Source organism: Spermophilus citellus (assembly GCF_964194105.1).
Source record: "Spermophilus citellus genome assembly, chromosome: 18".
NCBI classification, from domain to species: Eukaryota; Metazoa; Chordata; class Mammalia; order Rodentia; family Sciuridae; genus Spermophilus; species Spermophilus citellus.
The window spans coordinates 7,205,393-7,225,796 of record NC_138200.1 but is presented as its reverse complement, the minus strand read 5'-3'; the positions used below and the strand labels follow the sequence as shown (position 1 = coordinate 7,225,796).

The 20,404-nt window shown below is 38.4% G+C and overlaps 1 protein-coding gene across 1 annotated transcript; it reads right to left on the bottom strand.

Annotated features, from left to right (window-relative positions):
• Positions 1-1,738: 1,738 nt before the first annotated feature.
• On the bottom strand, positions 1,739-20,264 carry SLC6A16 (solute carrier family 6 member 16; the record flags this gene model as incomplete). The annotated part of the gene is made up of 11 exons (XM_081273672.1): positions 1,739-1,981; positions 2,191-2,353; positions 3,476-3,635; positions 3,765-3,966; positions 4,293-4,479; positions 18,139-18,380; positions 18,541-18,651; positions 18,894-19,069; positions 19,278-19,404; positions 19,561-19,718; positions 20,216-20,264. 11 exons carry the CDS (start codon positions 20,262-20,264, stop codon positions 1,739-1,741), a joined length of 1,818 nt encoding a protein of 605 aa, XP_081129798.1.
• Positions 20,265-20,404: the final 140 nt, after the last annotated feature.

Genomic DNA, 20,404 nt, shown 5'->3' with positions numbered 1-20,404 from the left:
CCTACAGCAATGTGGGATATTCCCCCCACACACACACAGCCTGTGGTTAGATGCCAAAAGACAATGAACACATGGTTTGAGGAAAGAAAAATTCAGTGGAAGAGACACTTACATCAAGGTCTTCATTCTATACTGATTGTTTTATCCGGTAAACCCCTACTTTTCAAGACGGCTCCCAGAGGTTCCATCCTCAGTGATGGAACTGGGTAGGGAGTAGGGGTGGGGCAGATGGGAGGATGAGTGCCTAGTTTCCTAAAAGGTAGGACACTGAAGGCCCAGACTATGTGACCAGGAGAAGGTCACAGCCTTCCACCGTCCTATCCCCAATTTAACCCACTCAATAGCACCAGTCTCTTAAGCAGCCAGGTCGTTTGGATTTGAGGGGGAGGGGATGAGTGGGGGGCGGGGCTACAAGCTATAGGAAACAATAGAAGGGGACAGGAAGTTCACATACCCTCCAGCCTTCCCATCTTCAGCTTGAGGAGATTGAAACTTCAGAGGTCCAGAGACTTCTAATACCCTTTTGTCCTTCCACGCTCTCGACCCACACTGGAGTCCCACCAAACAATGGTTGAGGATATCTTCTTTTCCTTCAGAAACTTACCTGTGGATCCTGAGCAATCCAAAATCTATTTCTTGGATTTCCGAGAATCCCAACTACCTCTACACATAGCTCCCTCCCGTCTCTGGTCCAGTCTCCTTTTGGGAAGTACTTCAGTTCAGCTACAGAATACCTCCCACAAATTCTAGTAGACCCACACAGTTATCATCTGCTGGGCAAATTCTTCTGATTTATCCCCATGATAAAACCAGTGATGTCTCTTAAGCAACCCATTAAAGGGTTCAGCAATACAACTTGATCATTCCTCAAAGTGTGCATTGATTTACAGATGCACTTAGTCCACAACACAGTGTTGGAACCACTGTTACAAACTTTAAAACTAAGTTTTAGGCTGAGCACAGTGGGGCATGCCTGAAAACCCAGCAGCTCAGGAGGCTGAGGCAGGAGGATCACAAGTTCAAGATCAGCCTCAGCAACTTAGCAAGGCCCTAAGCAACTTAGTGAGACCCTGATAAGGATTAAGCAACCCCTGGGTTCAATCCCTGGTACCAATAAATAAATTAGTTTTAGACCTATGATAGTATTGCCATTCTCATCAAGTACATTAATATATATTTCCCATAATTGCTGAAGCCATTACTTCCCAGGTTTTCCTTGGCCAAAGTCCAGACCCTGGATAAGGCAAGTTTGGTAATCTAGCAGCTGGATTTGCCAGGGTAAGAATGTGGGGCTAAACATTTAGCTCTAGAAAGAATGGAAGCCTTATGTAAGGAAGACTAAACACCTGAGATATTTATAGAAAAAAAAATCTCACACTCAGCACTTGGGAGTTCCAATGAACTTATTTATTGACCAATAGTACTATTCTTCCATCTCCATTCTGAGACCAGCAAACCAGAAGCAGCAGGTTTAGCAGGCAAAGCCAACAGTGTATATGAATTACATGTGTGTGTGTGTGCGTGTGTGTATAGGAAGGGGATGGGAAAAATACAATGACAGTGGTAACCAGAGAAGATGGGACCCAAGAGGGGAGCCCCATTTGCCTCTCAAATAATGCCCTCCCCCAGGGACATGGACAGTAGCAAGATGTCACTAAGAGTTGCCTGTAAGATCTGTTTTGAGAAATGTGTGATGCCTGGTTAAATGAATACAGGAAATGAAATGACGAGTTGATCACTACTTTGTTTTATCACCTTGTGGAATTTCCTCCTTTTGGACCTTTTCACGGAGCACTGGTTGGTCACTCGGGGGTGGAGATTTGGAGAATATCATAAGCCTGTTCTTATTCTTGGATTTGAAGGGCATCCCATTGCAGAGACAGTATACTAAGTACACAGGGACTGGGAGGATGACAATGAGAAAAAGGATGATGACCAAGAATAGTCCCCATGATGGGTATGGTCGAAGCACCTCTTTTGACTGTGGAGAAATGGGAAAGGGGTTTAGAATATCAAAGTTCCCAGAAGAAGAAGAAGACATGTGGAGGGGAAAGGTGGAAAGGGAACCAAGGCAGAAGGCTAATGAGAACACAGGGAGTGGAATGTGATGACCAGATTCTTCAGCCAGGAGGTAACTAAAAAATCTGACCCCACTCCCTGGGGCTCCTGGGTCTGGGGAGGGAGGCTCACACCAACTGAGTCCCAGGCGATGTAGGTCATGGGCTTCATACTAAGGTCAACCAGGATGATCACCAACAAGAATAGCAGCACAACTGGAGACACATAGCACCATAGCCTACTGCAGATGGAGGAGATGGGGCGGTCCAACAGGACAGCCATGTCTGCAAGGAACCTGTGAAAGGACAAAAAAAAGTGTGGTGGCCCAGTGAGGCTTCCAAAATCAGACCACTTCTCTCAAACTACAGCTTTACCACCCTAACCCAAGCCATTATTAGCTCTTACTTGGAATATTATATAGCTCCCAGTTCTAGTTTTATACTTGACTATTCAGTCTATCCTCTTATATAATTACATATATCTTTTTATTTATTTTTTATCCTTTTATGTTTTTTTGTACCAGGGATTGAACCCAGGGGCAATTAACCATGAAGTCACATCCCCAGTCCTTTTGACTTTTTATTTTGAGACAGGATCTTGATAAGTTGCTTAGGACCTCACTAAGTTGCTGAAGTTGTTCTTGAACTTGCAATCCTCCTGCCTCAGTCTCCCAAGTTGCTGGAATTACAGGTATGTGCCACCATACCAGCCATAGATATCTTGTTAAAAAATAAATATGATGAAACTGTCTTATTCAAAACCTTTCAATGCTTCATATTTTATTCTGCATAAAATGTTAGGTCCTGTCATGGTTTATAAGGTCCTCATAATCTGGCTCCTGTTACCTCCCCTCATCTCTTAACATGCTATTTTAGCCTCTCTTGACTTCCTTGTTCTTCAAAAACTCCAAGCATGATGCATATTCAGGCATTGGTATTTAATGTTTCCCTGCCTAGAATATTCTTTCTCAAAACCTTGTCATGGTTCCCTTCCTCATTTCACTCAGTAGTCTGCTTGCACGTCATCTTACATTCCAGGGAAGAGAAAGGCCTTCCTGGTAATCCTATCTGAATCATGCTCACATGCGCTCCTACTTTGGATCATCTTACCTTACCCTTGAATTTTCTCCTGTCACTTATTTTTACTATCTTATTTGTAACTAATTTGTTTATCGCCTATCTACACCACTAGAATGTAAGTTTTGTGAGGATAGGAATTCAATGCATATCCCTGGTAACTAAAACAGTGTCTGGTGCATATGAAGCATGCAAAAGGTATATTAAATAAAAAAAAAACCAGAAGATTTCTCAGAAGACCTTGAAATTAAGGATCCCTATGTCACTCTAGTTGGCAACCAGGAAGGGTCCACCTTCCCTACAAACCCATGCTGTATGGGAGCCTGGGCCTAGGACATCACCTCTTGGCCCCATAAGCCCAGGCTACAGTAATGTTTTCACATATGATGATGAAGAAGATGGGGAGGACTATCCAGTATTCATTCAGCAGTCTCATGAAGTAGATGCCTGAAGGTCGAGTGAAGAAGAGGCCACACAGGTACAGGAGCATAATGATACCCACTGGAGAAAACATTGAGTCTGCATCAAGATCAAACGACTAGCTAGATGACAAGGGCTAAATGGAGGTCAGGGTAAGAGTCTCAGTGGAGTCAGGGCCATGGGTGGGAATAGGAACAGAGGTCAGAGTACCTGTGAGCAGTGCTGTATGTTTTCTGAGGGAAGAGAAGGTGTCCTGGAGTGGGAGAATGATGCCCTGCATGAATCCTACCATGATGCCCAGCTCTCTGAACAGCAACAACAGAAAGAAGAGGAGAGACCAGAGGGAAGACCAGGGAAGAAATGAGGTGTATTCAGCAAAGATCAGGAATGAAAAGCTTTGGCTATCCTTAATCTGCAAGGAGAGAAAGGGCAGGAGTTAGTGTCCTTGAACTTAACAATAACAATTAAAAAAGACAAAGACATGTTCTGCCTTTTCTGGAAAACTCCCTGAAATCTCTGAATCACTGAGAAAATCAGATCTCCAAGCTAACCCTCTGACATGGAAAACCAAGCATTACCCATGAAGGGCATTTGTGAGCCATAGTTCTTTGCATTTACAGGGCTTCAGATTATAGGGAGCTTCTGGGATTTTTTTTTCTGGTGCTATTAAAAGCTGAAATTTCTGCTGTGCAGAGGCTTTGAAGAACACATGGCATGTCTTCAGATATCTCTACTGACCTGCAAAAACTGATCCTGTATGTTGCATTCAGGTATGTAGCTGAGGACCATGTTCTTGATATCCTGGGGAAGGCTGTTGAGCCAGGTGTTATAGATGGAGGTTGGGTTTTCCCGCAGATCAGCAGGGGGATAAGCATCAGGAGGCAGTTTCCCAAGGTTTATCAGCTTTATGAGTGTTTCCACATTCCTAAGGATAGGGGATTAGATCAAAGAGAATCCTTTGGCACCTTAGGAAGTGGCCTCCCCTTTTCCCTTGTCCTCCAGGTCAGAAAGGTATTCACTAGCTTAGCATTACTGATCTAGGCAAGGTTGAGTCTGGAGTGAAACCAAAAGGCACCCATCTTCAGACATGAATTCGTTTTTGTGAGTCTGAAGAATTTCAATCAGAGTAGACTGCAGAAAAAGGGATCTTCTTGGGAAATCTGTGGTCTCTACTCTAGTGACGGGGGCTATTATTACCACATTTCCTCCTTCCTTTCTCAGACTCATGGGTAAAAACCAGCCTTCTAAGTGTCATATTATGGAATATCAGGGAGCAGTTTGCCTGGACTATGATGGGTGCAATGCTCCCAAGGAGTTGTGCTACATGAGAGAAACTGTTTTGGGGACTTTTTGATCTCACCCCTGCTGACTATTCCAGCCTCATCTTCCACTGTGACTCATTTAATATTCCATATTCTGGTCAGATTTAACCATGCCCTGTCATGTTATGATATCCCAGGCCATCCTCATTCTTCACTTGGCTAACTTGTATAAATCTTTAAAAATTTAGTACATTGCTCTATGAGAACTGCAATGGAGGGTTTTCCAATATTGACTGATAAAAGCAAAATGTAAGTTTCAGGAAAATAAATATAGTTTGATCACATTTTAGAAAATGGAATACTATATGCTGTTCTGATAATAGTCCTGTTAGATATTTGTACTAATCTTCTTATTGGAAATCTTGACTGGAAGAGCTAGGTGTGATGGCCCAGACCTTTAATCCTAGGTTGTGAGGTAGTAAGATCTCAAGTTCAAATCTAACCTTAGTGACTTAGTGAGACCCTGTCTCAAAATTAAAAAATAAAGGGCTGGGAATGTGGCTCAGTGGTAAAGTGCCCCTGGGTTGAATCTTCAGTATCCCTCAGAAAGGAGGCTGCAAAATATTTTTAATCTTAAAATTATAAAAATGTTGGCATCCAGGTGTGGTGGCACACACCTGTGTTCCCAGCAGTTCAGAAGCTAGACATGAGGATCTCAATTTCAAAGTAAGCTTCAACAACTTAGCAAGGCCCTAAGGAACTTAATGAGACCTAGTATCAAAATAATAATAAAAAAAGGCTAGAGATGTGGCTCAGCCTGGGCAAACCCTGATACCTGTTGACAGGATAATAAGAATTTTATCAGACAAAATCTGAAGTGGAGACAAGAACAGAGGGACTTCCAAAGACATTTTATCCTGAAGGCATATGCTGAACACACAAAAAAACCTGTACATACAGTTTCCACTTTCATGACCTTTTAGATATAAAAGGGGGGCATACAAGCCAGATATCAAATGCTAGAGCCTGCCCAAACCAGAAGATCCCTCTTAAATCCAAAGGGTTACACCTTCAGTATAAAAATGATCTAGGAGCTTGCATCCAGTCCTTCCACACAATAGGGAATACAAGGAAAGTTGTTTTAGAAATGAGCAAAACAAGGGGAGATTTTTAAAGTTTCTGACTTGTTGAATTTAAAGCCCAATGTTTCGTATCACCAAAACTTAGGCCAACAACTGAGTTTCAAGCAGTTTCTAATGCCCCTATACATCAAAAATCTTATTATTTCTGAAAGACTATGACTTGATCCTAGGCCTTTACGAATTTCTATAGTGGTCCTCCAAGATGAACAAATAAGCAGAACACAGTCCAAGACAACCAGATACACAAAAACAAAACACTTTGAGCAATAACCACCAGGAACACGGCAGTAAAAATAATACTTATGGTGACTTCCACATGTTAGAATTATCAAGGATTACAGTAAAACTATATTAACCAATAGAAGACAAATTTTAAAACATTTTTAGGGAGTAAGAAATTATACATTAATCATGAAGATTTAAAAAAATTTTAGTTGTAGATGTACACAATACCTTTGTTTTATTTTTATTTATTTATTTATTTTGTGTGGTGCTGAGGATTGAACTCTGTGCTTCACACGTGCCAGCCCAAATATGAAGATTTTAAAAAAGTAAACAGAGGGGCTGGGGCTGTGGCTCAGTAGTAGAGTGCTTCCCTAGCATATGTGAGGCTGTGATTCAAGTCTCAGCACCACATAAAAATAAACAAACAAACAAATAAATAAAGGTACTGTGTCCATCTACAACTAAAAAAATTAAAAAGAAAACTCAAAAGAACCTCTTGAAATAAAATAACTGTAATGTAAAATTCAGTGGGTATTTCGACATTCAGTCACAATGGAGTAACAGAGACCTGATTTACCCTACTACTGTATACAGCTAAACAGTTAAACAAAGTAATTATCTATAGATATTAGATAACAGCACAGGACTTCCTGAGATAAGAAAGCAACTGACTGATATGTGTCATACAATCACCCCAGTTTTCTGCCTGAAGATACATTCTAGTCTGAAGAACAGGGAGCAAGATTGTAAGAAAAGCATGATGGTCTCAATGAGGCAATAATGATGGAGTTCAGGGAGGCCAAAGCAGGGAAGAATTCTGGAGGAGATATAGCTATGAGAAAATATTCCAGAAATTTCCAAAGAGGTCTCCTTGAGTCTTTGCTGAATATTAAGATATATATAGGGTGAAAATCCACAAGGGCACGTAAAGAATAACTGCAGAACATCCAAGTTCTAGGTGAGTTATTCTGTAGAAATCCCAGAAAGGCCAAGTCTTAGAAGTGGGACTGAGCTACACTGGGGAAAAAGGCATCTCTAGATCCACTTTAATGAGACTTAAAAAACAGTCTCAAAAGGATCAGCCAGGTGTGGTGATGTGCACCCATAGTTTCAGCTACTGTAGAAACTGAGGTGGGAAGACAGCTTGAGCCCAGAAGTTTGAGGTCAACCTGGGCAACACAGGGAAATCCCATCTCAAAAAAAAAAAATCAAAAAACAAACAAACAAACAAAAAAAAAAACATACAAACAAAAAAATCAAAATGGATAATAATTAAAGTACCTGCTAGAACAAGGTTCAATACTCATTAAAGGAAGGTAACAAAAATCAAATACTCAAACATGTAAAACTCACAAAGTTCATTCTTCAGGAAAAAATTAATGAACAAATTAAGAAGGAGGAAAATGTGATTCATAATCAAGAGAAAAATCAGCAAATAACACAGACTACTAAATGACAGCATCAGCAATCAAGGATATTAAAACTATGTTAAGTCATTTAAAGAAAAACATGAAACTAATAATTAGAGAAACTGAAGATATAAGAACAAATACAAGTTCTAGAAATTAAAATACAATACCTAAAATGAAAAATTCCCTAGATGAAATTAACAGCAGAATAGATATCAAGTTAAAAAACAAAAAATAAATCAAAATGACCTGGAATACAAATCATATCTCCATAATAACCCTGAATGTTAATGTCCTAAACTCATCAGTCAAAAGATATAGACTGGCGGATTGGATTTTTTAAAAATACCCAACATTATGCTCTCTTCAAGAGACTAAACTCCTAGGAAAAGACATCCACAGACTGAAGGTGAAAGGTTGAGGAAAAAACATATCACTCATATGGAGTGTGTAAACAAGAAGGGGTTTCCATCCTCATATCAGATAAAGTAAACTTTAAACTTCAAACCAAAGTTAGTCAGAAGGGATAAAGAGGGACATTTTATACATAATAATCATACATCAACAAGATATAACAGTTGTAAATATTTGTCCCCCAAACAATGGAACATCTACATATATCAAACAAACACTTCTCAATTTCAAGAATCAAATGGACCACAACACAATAATACTGGGTGACTTTAACACACCTCTCTCACCACTGGATAGATCTTCTAAACAAAAACTAAACAAAGAAACCATAGAACTAAATAATACAATCAATGATTTAGATTTAATGGATATATAGAGAGTATTTCATCCATCATTAAGTGAATACACTTTCTTTTCAGCAGCACATAAATCCTTCTCTAAAATAGACTGTATGTTATGCCACAAAGCATCTCTCAGCAAATACCAAATACTCAGTCTTTTCCCTCACTCAGATAAATTGAATTCAGAGATACTACCCTGAATTCAATCAGATCAAAATTGAATGAAATTATAAATCAATGGTAAAATAAAAAATACAAGCTACTCCAACACCTAGAGACTAAATAATATGCTACTGAATGAACAATGGATAGCTGAAGATATCAGGGAGGAGATAAAAAAAATTCTTAGAGGTAAATGAGAACACCAATACAATATAACAAAATCTCTGGGTAGCCCTAATATATGAAGGCAGTGCTAAGAGGAAAGTTCATTGCATTGAGCTTATTCATTAAAAGAACACAAATAACAACAAATAGATGACCTAACATTATATCTCAAAGCCCTTGAAAAAGAAGAACAAGGGGCTGGGGATGTGGCTCAAGCGGTAGCGCGCTCGCCTGGCATGCGTGCGGCCTGGGTTCGATCCTCAGCACCACATACCAACAAAGATGTTTTGTCCGCCGAGAACTTAAAAAAATATATTAAAAAATTCTCTCTCTCTCTCTTTAATTCTTTTTTTTTTTTAAAGAAAGAGAGAGAGGGAATTTTTAAAATATTTATTCTTTAGTTCTTGGCGGACACAACATCTTTGTTTGTATGTGGTGCTGAGGATCGAACCCGGGCCGCACGCATGCCAGGCAAGCGCGCTACCACTTGAGCCACATCCCCAGCCCTCTCTCTCTCTTTAAAAAAAAAGAAAAAGAAGAACAAATCAATACCAAAAGTAGAAGACAGTAATAATTAAAATCAGAGCTGAAATCAATGAAATTGAAACAAAAAGTTAGTTATTTGAAAAAATAAACAAAATTGATAAACCTTCGCTATGCTAACGAGAGAGAAAACTCAAATTACTAAAATTTATGTTGAAAAAGGAAATTACGATGGACACTATTGAAATACAGAAGATAATTAGAAACTATTTTGAAAATGCATACTCCAATAAAATCTCAAACACATAAACAAATTTCTAGAGACATATGACCTACCCAAACTGAACCAGGAGGACATACATAATTTAAACAGATCAATCTCAAGCAATGAAATAGAAGACACCATCAAAAGCCAGTTTGGTATGGGGTTGTGGCTCAGAGGTAAAGCACTCGCCCACCACGTGTGAGGCACTGGGTTCCACCCTCAGCACCACATAAAAATAAATTAATTAAATTAAAGTATTGTGTGTGAGGAGCCACTGCACACACCTTTAAGTCCTGATGCACCACGGGGATCTGAAAGATCACTTAGTCTGGCGCCTAGTGCCATGACTTGTGACTCAAGTCTTTTCCCTCACTCAGATAATAAGGTGTGGCCCTGGGAGTAGCCCTAGGAGTAGGCAACACCCAGAGGGGTTGAGCTACACTCACCTGTTCCCTTATAATCCTACCCCTTGCCTCATTTAAATGGCTTTCCCCAATAAAAGAGTTCAGCATGTTCGTGATCTCTCTACAACTAAACTAAAACTACAACTAAAAATATATATATATATATATATATATATATTTAAGGAAAAAAAAGTCTACCAACCAAGAAAAGCCCAGGACCAGACAGATTCTCAGCCAAGTTCTACAAGACCTTCAAAGAAGAACTAATATCAATACTCTACAAATTATGCCATGAAATAGGAAAGGAGCAAACCCTTCCAAACTCATTCTATGAGGCTAGTATCACCCTGATACCAAAATCAGACAAAGACGTATCAAGGAAAGAAAACTTCAGACCAATATTCCTAGATACATAGACATAAAAATTGCCAATAAAATCCTGGCAAATCACATAAAAAACATATTAAAAATATAGTACACTATGATCAAGTGGCTTTCATCCAAGGGATGCAAGGTTGGTTCAACATGTAAATCAATAAATGTAATACATCATATCAATAGACTTAAAGACAAGAATCATATGATTATCTCAATAGATACAGAAAAAGCATTTGAAAAAAATACAGCACCTCTTCATATTCAAAACATGGGAAAAACTAGGGATAGTAGGAACACACCTCAACATTGTATAAAGCTATCTAAGCTAAGCCCAATGCCATCATTCTAAATGGAGAAAAATTGAAAACATTTCCTCTAAAAACTGTAGCAACACATGGATGCCCTCTTTCACCACTTCTATTCAACATAGTCCTTGAAACTCTAGCTAAAGCAATCAGACTGACGAAAGAAATTAAAGGGTTATAAATAGGAAAAGAAGAACCCAAACTATCACAATTTGCTGATGACATGATTTTATATTTATATAGAAAATGCAAAAATTCCACAAGAAAACTTCAAGAACTAATAAATGAATTCAGCAAAGTAGCAGGATAAAAAATCAGTACCCATAAATCAAATACATTTCTATACATAAGCAATGAATCTACTACAAGAGAAATTAGGAAAACTACCCCATTCACAATAGCCTCAAAAGAAAAAAAAATAAAATATTTGGGAATCCATCTAACAAGGGAGGTAAAAGACCTCTACAATGAAAACTACAGAACACTAAAGAAAGGAATTGAAGACGATCTTAGGAGAGTGAAAGATCTCCCACAGTCTTAGACAGGCAAAATTAATATTGTCAAAATGGTCAAACTACAAAACTGTTATACATATTTAATGCAATTCCTATTAAAATCCCAATGACATTCTTCACAGAAGCTAGAAACAGCAATCATGATATTCATTTGGAAAAATAAAAGACTCAGAATAGCCAAAGCAATCCTTAGTAAGAGTGAAATAGGAGGTATCACAATACCAGACCCCAAACTATACTACAGAGCAATAGTAACAAAAAAGGTGTGGTGTTTTCACCACAACAGATATGTAGACCAATGGTAAAAAATAGAAGACACAGATAAAAATCCACATAAATATAGTTATATTAGACAAAAATGCCAAAAATATACACTGGAGAAAAGATAGCCTCTTTAACAAATGGTGCTGGGAAAACAACTAAAAAAAAATATTTAAGGAAAAAAAAGTCTACCAACCAAGAAAAGCCCAGGACCAGACGGATAAATAAATCTTTATATAGCAAAATGAAATTAAACTTCTATTTCTCACACTGCACAAAAAATCAACTCAAAGTGGATCAAAAACTTAGGCACGGGCTGGGGATGTGGCTCAAGCGGTAGTGTGCTCGCCTGGCATGCGCGCAGCCCGGGTTCGATCCTCACCACCACATACAAACAAAGATGCTGTGTCCGCCGAAAACTAAAAAGTAAATATTAAAAAAAAAAAAAACCTTAGGCACTAGAATAGAGACCTTATGCCTAATAGAAGAAAAAGTGGGCCCAAATCTTCATCATGTTGGCTTAAGACCTGACTTCCTTAACAAGACTTCTAAAGCACAAAAAGTAAAATAAGAATCAATAAATGGGATGGATTCAAACTAAAAAGTTTCTTCTCAGCAAAGGAAACAATCAATAATGTGAAAAGAGAGCCTACAGAATGGGGCTCACACACCTCACATACAGCACTAATCTCCAGGATATATAAAGAACTCAAAAAACTTACTACCAAAAAACCCCCCAAATAATTCATTCAATAAATGGGCTAAGGAACTGAACAGACACTTCACAGAAGAAGAAATACAATCGATCAACAAACATGGAAAAATGATCATCATCTCTAGCTATTAGAGAAATGCAAATCAAAACTAAGATTTCATCTCACCCCAGTCAGAATGGCAATTATCAAGAATACAAGCAATAAAAGCATTGACGAGGATGTGGGGTAAAAGGTACACTCATACATTGCTGGTGGGACTGCAAATCAGTGCAACCACTTTGGAAAGCAGTATGGAGATTCCTAAGAAAACTTGGAATGGAACTACATTTGACCCAGCTATCCTACTTCTCGGTTTATACCCAAAGGACTTAAAAATCAGTTTACTACAGTAACACAGCCACATCAATGTTTACAGTAGCTCAATTCACATGTGGTACATCTACACAATGGAAGATCACTCAGCCTTAGAGAAAATAAAAGAGAGAAACCCACATTCATAGTTGGTGTCACCACTCTCTTTCAGCAATTAACAGGATAAATAGATAAAAAATTCCCATACATAGACTTGAACAAATATCAAACAAATTGATCTAATTGGCATTTATAGGCCACTCCATCCAACAATAGCAGAATGTATGTTCTTCTAAAGTGCACATGGAATATTTCCCAAGATAGACCATACACTGAGCCATAAAGTAAAATAAAGGAATTGCAACTATTTTCTGCAATGGCATTGATTATTACTATTATTACTCCTACTATTGTTTTTGTTACTATTACTATGTACTAGGGTTGGACTCAGGGGTGCTTTACCATTTAGCAACATCCCATAGCCTTTTCTATTTATTTATTTAGAGACAGGGACTCAAAGTTACTTAGGGCCTCACTAAGTTGCTGAGGCTGGCCTTAAATTTGTGATCCTGTCTTAGCCCCTAAGTGGCTGGAATTACAGGTGTGCACCACCACGCCCAGCAACAATGACACTGAATATTAAATCATTAATAACAACTAAAGAGTTAAAACCCAAATACTTGGAAAATTTTAAAAATACTTCTAAATAGCCAAGGGTCAAAGAAGAAATTAGAAGGAAAAAAGTATTTATTATTTTGAGTGAAAACAAAACAATGTATCAAAATTTGTGAGATGTAGTTAAAGTGTTACAATGTACCACATTAACAAAATATAGGAGAAATAGATACCTAAGCAGGAAAACCATGGTTGGATATGCAATCATTTCAATAATTATGTAATAAAAGCTTAACAAAATCTCAGCACACATTTGTAAAAACTCACAGAAAACTAGGAACAGAATCAAAGTTCCTTCAACAAATAATGCACAGGTGAAACACTGCTTCCCCCTGAGAATAGCAAAATGCAAAGATATCCTATCCTACTCCTATCTAACTGAGAACTGGAGATTATAGCCAGTCCAATAAAGCAGAATTTAATTTAAATGATTTTTAAAAGATCAGAAAGAAAAAGTCAAATCTTTATTTGCCAACCATGATTGTGTATTACAAAAACCTAAAGCTACAAGAACCAATACATGAGTCCAGCAAGATCCATACACACAACTCTGCTACATTTCAATATACTAAAATTAGCAATAAGAAACCGAAATTTAAGGGCTGGGATTGTGGCTCAGCGGCAGAGCACTCGCCTAGCATGTGTGAGGCCCTGGGTTCGATCCTTAGCACCACATAAGAATAAATAAAATAAAGGTATTGTGTCTAACTACAACTAAGAAATAAATATTATAAAAAAGAAACTGAAACTTAAGCCAGGCACGGTGGCACATGCCTGAAATCCCAGCAAATGGGGTAGTTGAGGCAGGAGGGCTCTAAGTTTGAGGCCAGCCTCAGCAACTTAACAAGGCCTGTCTCAAAATAAAAAGGGTTGGGGATGTAGGTCAGTGGTAAAGTGCCCCTGGGTTCAAATCCCCAGAACTCTCTCCCCAAAAGGAACAAACTTCCCAACATTCAGTAATATAAATTAAAAACAAAACATTATGCTAGCTAGTCAGATATAAGAATGCATAGAATATGATTCCATTTACTGTATTAAAGACAAATCTATAGTGATAGAAAACATTAGTGATTGACTAGGTAAGGGAAACAGAAAATACTGACAGTTTACCAGACCTGGAGTATATAGTAAATAGGTCTAACAAATAAGATGAGAGTGCTAATGAGGCAGAGGCAATATGTAAAGAAATAATGGCTGAGAATTTCTGAAGCAAATAAAAAACAGCAATCTACAGACACAAGAAGCCAAAATAACTCAAGAAAATAAAACGAATTCTCCCTTGGATACATTATAATGAAATTACAGAAAACCAAATAAAGAAACAATCTTAAAAGGTAAAAAGAGAGGTTACCTTCTGACAGCTAAATTCTCAACAATCACAATTAAAGCTGGCAGAGAGTGGTCTATCTTCAATGTGCTGGGGTAGAAAGGTCCTGCCACGCTAGCAATCTATAGGTAGATACAAGAGATTTCAAAACACTGTGAAATAAAGATATTTTAAAAGGAGAAAAACATGGAATTCTCATTAGCAGACCCTCACTGAAAAATTTGAAAGGATATTCTTCAAGTAGATGGAAATCATAAATGGAAGGCCTGGTTAACAAGAAACAATAAAAAGAAAATGGTAAAATAGGAGGTAGTACATCTAATCACATTTTTGCATAATAAATGTAAATTTTAGAAAAAAAATTAAAATCAAAATACATGATGTATAATTCCCATGTAAATGCATATAGAGTTTTATTTCCCTTGTTTTGGAAGAGGATACAGTACTGATTTCCTTTAGACACTGAAATCAAGAATGCATACTGTAAATTCTAGGGTCATCATTTAATTGCTAAGAGAACAGAAAAAAAGTCCACTGAGGCCTTAGGCTCAATACTCAGCACTTAAATAATATAAAATAAAATAGCTAAATTCTATTTAGCTATTTTATTTATCTAATTCTATTTGATCAAGTATTCTCATCAACAGAATGGGTTGTCAAGCTTTTTAAAGTTTTGTGCTTTAATAAATGGAATACAGTACTTTAAGTTTTGAGTGAATTTGAATTTTTTTTCAAGGTTGAGGTCCTCTTTTATTGTAGTTATAATATGGAATTTTGTTTTAATCATTGTAAAGTTGGTATACAATTTACTGGCAAGAATTACATTCATCCATCACCACTATTTCCAATTCCATGTTATTATTCTAAACATAAACTCTATCCATTAAGCAGTAATTCAGCTTTCCCTTCCCCCAACTTCTGGCAATTTCTAATCTACTTTCTGTCTCTGTATTTATCTGTATACTGTATTTATCTATTCTAAATATTTCAAGTAAGTGGACATACAATATTTATCTTTTTGTATCTAGCTTATTTCACTTAGCATGCGTTCAAGATTCATTAAAGCTACAGCACATGGGGCTGGGGTGTGGCTCAGTGCTGGAGCGATTGCCTAACACGTATGAGGCACTGGATTCAATCCTAAGCATCACATAAAAAAATGAGTGAATAAATAAAGTTATTTTTAAAAAGTTACAGCATATATCAGAATGTAATTCCTTTTTATGGATGAACAACCCATTGTGTATATGTACCACATTTATCTATTTATTTGTTGATGGAAATGTGGGTTGTTTTCAACTTTGGCTATTATAAATGATGCTGCTATAAACATTCACATCTCTCTCTGATATGTGATCAAGTATCTCTTTCAACAAGTATCTGTTCAAGTTCCTTTTTAATTCTTTTAGACATATACCTAGAAATGGAATTGTTGGGTCAACAAATTGTTTAACTTTTTGAAGAACTGCTAAACTGCACAGTAGTTTCACCATTTTAAACTCCAACCAGCAATGCACAAGGATTCCAATTTCTCCATTTTCACCAAAACTTATTTTCTTTTTTTAAAAAATTATAGCTAACAGTAGATGTGAAATAGTATCTCACTGTGGCTTTGATTTGCATTTCTCTAATAACTAATGCTGCTGAGCATCTTTTCATGTGTTTACTGTTCATTTGTGTATATTTGAAGAAAAGTCTATTTGAATACTTTGTCCATTTTAAATATTGGATTGTCTTTTTGTTGTTAAGTTGCAGAAGTCCTTTATATGTCCCAGATCTTGTCAAATGTATAATTTGCAAATATTTTCTCCCATACTTTAGGTGTTTTTTCACTCTCTTCATAATGTTCTTTGATGAAGTCCAATTTATCTATTTTTTCTTTTGTTGCCTTTGCTTTTAGTGTTTGTTTGCTCTTGCAGTGCTGGAGACTGAACCCAGGGCCATGCACATTCTAGGCAAGCCCTCTATCATAGAGCTACATATCCCTGCCTTTTTAAAGTTTTATTTTGGGACAGGATTTTGCTAAGTTGCCCAGACTGACCCCAAACTTGTAGTCTACCCATCTTAAAAAAAAAAAAAAAAAAGGAAGCTTGAAGGCTCACACATGTTAATTTCAAAATGTATTACAAAATAACAGTAATGAATACAGTGAGATACTGGTATGAGAATGTCACATAAACCAATGAAACAGAATTAAGAGCCAGAAATGGACCCTCATGTCTGTGGCCAGTTAATTTTCAACAAGGGTGCCAAGACCACTGAATTGGGAAAGAAGTTTCAACATGAAAAGGTGCTAATTAGACTTCTACACACAAAAGAATGAAGTTTAACCCTTAAATTATATTCCTATGCAAAAAAGGAACTCAAAATTGATCAAAAGACTAAATTTAAGAGTTGAAACTGTTTTTCAATTCTTAGAAGGGAACATAGGGGCAAATCTTCATGACCATGGATTTGGCAACGGTTTTAAAAACATGCTACTAAAGCCAGGCACAGTGGCACACACCTATAATCCCAACTCCTCTGAAAGGCCTTATCTGGCTTGCTGAGACAGAAATTAATGGCTCTGTCCTCTGCAGTGATTTCCCACCACCATTCCTTCCAGTTATCACAAGGTATGACTGTCTTAGTATCTAATTTCTTTCTCCTTCTCCCTCCAAAACTGAAACCCAAAGGAAAACAAGAAATGTTTTTCTGATTCACCTGTCCAAATCTCCATGGTATACAAAGAGTATTTTCATAGTAGGGAAAACAGTCAGTGGACATAAGAAGAATAAGTTCTGATATTCTATTGCACAGTAAGGTGATTACAATTAACAATGTTGTATTAGTTCAAAGTAACTAGAAGAAAGAATTTTAAACAATCTCACTATAAGAAATGATAAATATTTGAGATAAATATGGTAAATACCCTGATTTTATCATTATATGTTATATATGTGTGTGTGTGTATAAACATCACTACATTCCATAAATATGTACAATGAGTAATATGTCAATGAAAAACAAGGGCTAGGAATGTATCTCAGTGATAGGGCACTTGCCCAGCATGTATGAGGCCCTAGGTTCAATCCTGAGTACTATGAAAATAAGTGAATAAAATAAAATAGAATACAAAAATCCCTAGTGGATGTTTTTGGAATTAAAGCCAAAGAATAAATAAGTTATCAGACAAAAACGGCTTTACTACTGAGAATCCTTTTGAATTTAATATGCTAGATGAACAAAAATTGTTAAATTTGGGAGTCCACAGTTAAGAATTCAGGAAAAATGGGGCTGGGGATGTGGCTCAAGCGGTAGCGCGCTCGCCTGGCATGCGTGCGACCCGGGTTCGATCCTCAGCACCACATACAAAAACAAAAGATGTTGTGTCCGCCGAAAACTAAACAATAAATATTAAAAAATTTTTAAAAAAAAGAATTCAGGAAATGGAGGGCTCTGGACAGTTCTCTGTATGGGTGTGGCCTTAAACACAATTTTGTGTATCTAGAAATAGAGTAATTTGAATGTTTATCATTTTTATCATATCTCTGTTAGCATATCCACTCTAAGGTAGATAGCTGGCAGACTCAACATTTCTAGAGCTAGAAAAGGGTTCTGAGAAAGATAAAACATGACTGAGGATTCTATCCTGTGTTTTTAGCTATAGGGGAAAGTAGCAATTTGCAATTACATCTGAGGTGGAGATGTGAGAGTCTGGTTCTTTGTAGCATCTTTAGGATTAAGGTCTCTGAGTTCTGAAATTCCCTGGGACTTGGACCCTCAATTAAGGAGCTGGTCTTACTTCTCATTGCAGCGGTATGTGAGGACTGTAGCCCAGAAGCCCAGCACTGAGAGGATGAAAGTTGTAAAAAGCAATAAGGTGACCACGATGACCACAGCCATGATGAAGGTATCCATGACACAGTTGTTGGACTGGGGCATGTGCGAGGCTAAGGAGACAATGGGGCCAAAGCCTAGGCCCAGCTGAAACACAACTTGGCTCCCTGCTCTTGACCACACATTTACATTGTACAAAGCTGACACCTAAAAGGGAAAAGTCAAGTGTAAGAGAGATTTAAAGAACAAGAGACGACTATAGTAGAAATGCTGGGGGGGAGTTGGGGGAAGCACAGAATGAGATGACACAGAAAGAAGGCCTTAAAAACAGGCAGCCATGATAACTTTTGAGGAAGAGATACCTCACCTTGGCAACCAGCAAATGTTGAAGGCCATATATTGCCCCTTCCAGCAGTAGACTCCGGATAAGGAAACAGAAGAGGATGAAATAGGGAAGTAGTACCAAGACATACATTACCTGAATTGAGAGTAGGACATATCAGCAATCATGTACCAGTAGGAGCCAAACAACAGTCAGCAGGGATCAAAAATTCTGAGTCAGGAATTAGTAGGAGTTTAAAAAAAAAAGCTTTCAGCAGGAGTCAGGGGCTAGTGGGAGTAAAAGGCTAGAAAGAGTGAAAAATTAGATCCACATGTAACAAAGTGAGGAATGGGTTAGAGCTTCTAAGAATATCAAGGAATACAAAAATAGTGGCTCACCTTCCCAATGGACTGGAGTCCATTGATGATAAAAACACCAATGAGACACCAGGACACAAATAAGGGAAGGCTCAGACTTAAGACCGGTGGCCCACCATCCTCAATTCTGTCTGAAGCCTTCAAGGTCTGCTGGTACCAGAAGTAGACGGAGGGTGTCGTCCGTGCACAGGCTGGATCTGGAGGGACCTGGCTTTGGATATGCCTGCTAGACAGGGTAACCCCTCCCCTCTTCTTTATTCCCACTCACTTCCCTATACCTTCCCCTCCCAATTATTTTTCCTTCTCTCTTCCTTTTCCTTGTCCCTCCTTCCTTGCTCCTTTCTCCTCTTCCAAATTTCCTTCCAGCTATTTTCCCCTTCTCTTCCTCTCTCATTTCCTCCTCACCAAAGTCACTGGCATTCTTCAATAAGGGACATTTCTCCCATGGAACAGGGAACTGGAAGAAGTGGCTCAAGTAGAAGAGGATCCAAGAATTGAACACATTTGTGTACGTACTGGTGATGAAGCACACCTGGAAACCAGGGAGGAAGTGGCTGGGGAGGAAGGCTAGGGACAGGAAAAAGGAGGGGATCTGACAGAGCGCTAAGGGACAGAAGGGACTTGACCCATGGACGTTGGGATGTGGGTGGGGTATTAAGGTAGGCCTCAGCATCCCAGTGCTCCTCACCATGAAGCTGATGTACCCCACTCCACCAGCCCAGGGGCCAATGATCTTCCACAAATCCAGGCTACCCTGCTGCAGCATCTGGCCAACTGCCATCTCCAGGAAAAGGAGAGGAATCCCAACAAAGACCAGAATGATGATATAGATCATGAAGAAGCTACCTGTGAAAAGGATTTAGGAGGGGTTCTGAAAAACTTCTGGGCTTTCAGTACCCAGATTTATTCACAGGCCCAGGAAGACATGCTTACCACCAGCATTCATCTGTTTCTACATCCCTCACTGTCCCACATCTGGTCCCCTAGTTCCTAATTTCTGGAAGACCTAAATACCTAATTTCTACCCCACCCATGACCAGGTCTCCAGCCCTATCATCCTCCTGTACCTCTACCCTTTTTCATTCCCCCAGGTATTCAGGCACTTCATACCTATCCCGCTCAAAGTACCAAGTCTCCAACATCTACATATCTCAGAGATGTTATAAATTGAAGCCTGGACAGTCTTCTGTCCTGCTAGCCCCTTATGAATCAAGACTTACAGCCTCCTTTGTGAATCCAGAGGTGGACAAAGTTCCAGAGCTGGGTTGGCCTCAAAGAGTAGCCCACCAAAGTCAGAATATAATGAAATTTTTGGGGCCAGAGTGGACGCACAAGGAAGGTACCTTCCTTCTCTGTCACTTCCACCTTTTCCTTCGAGTGTTTCTGCTTCATGATTGAGGTAGCTGTCACATTTTGCTTGGGTTGGCTGTTGGCCCTGGTCTGAGCCTCAAAAGCATGGGTCTCCCAGGCCTCAGCCTTTGCAGTCCGGGTTGCCAAATCCTGAAACTCTGAAATAGAGGCTGCAGAAGACC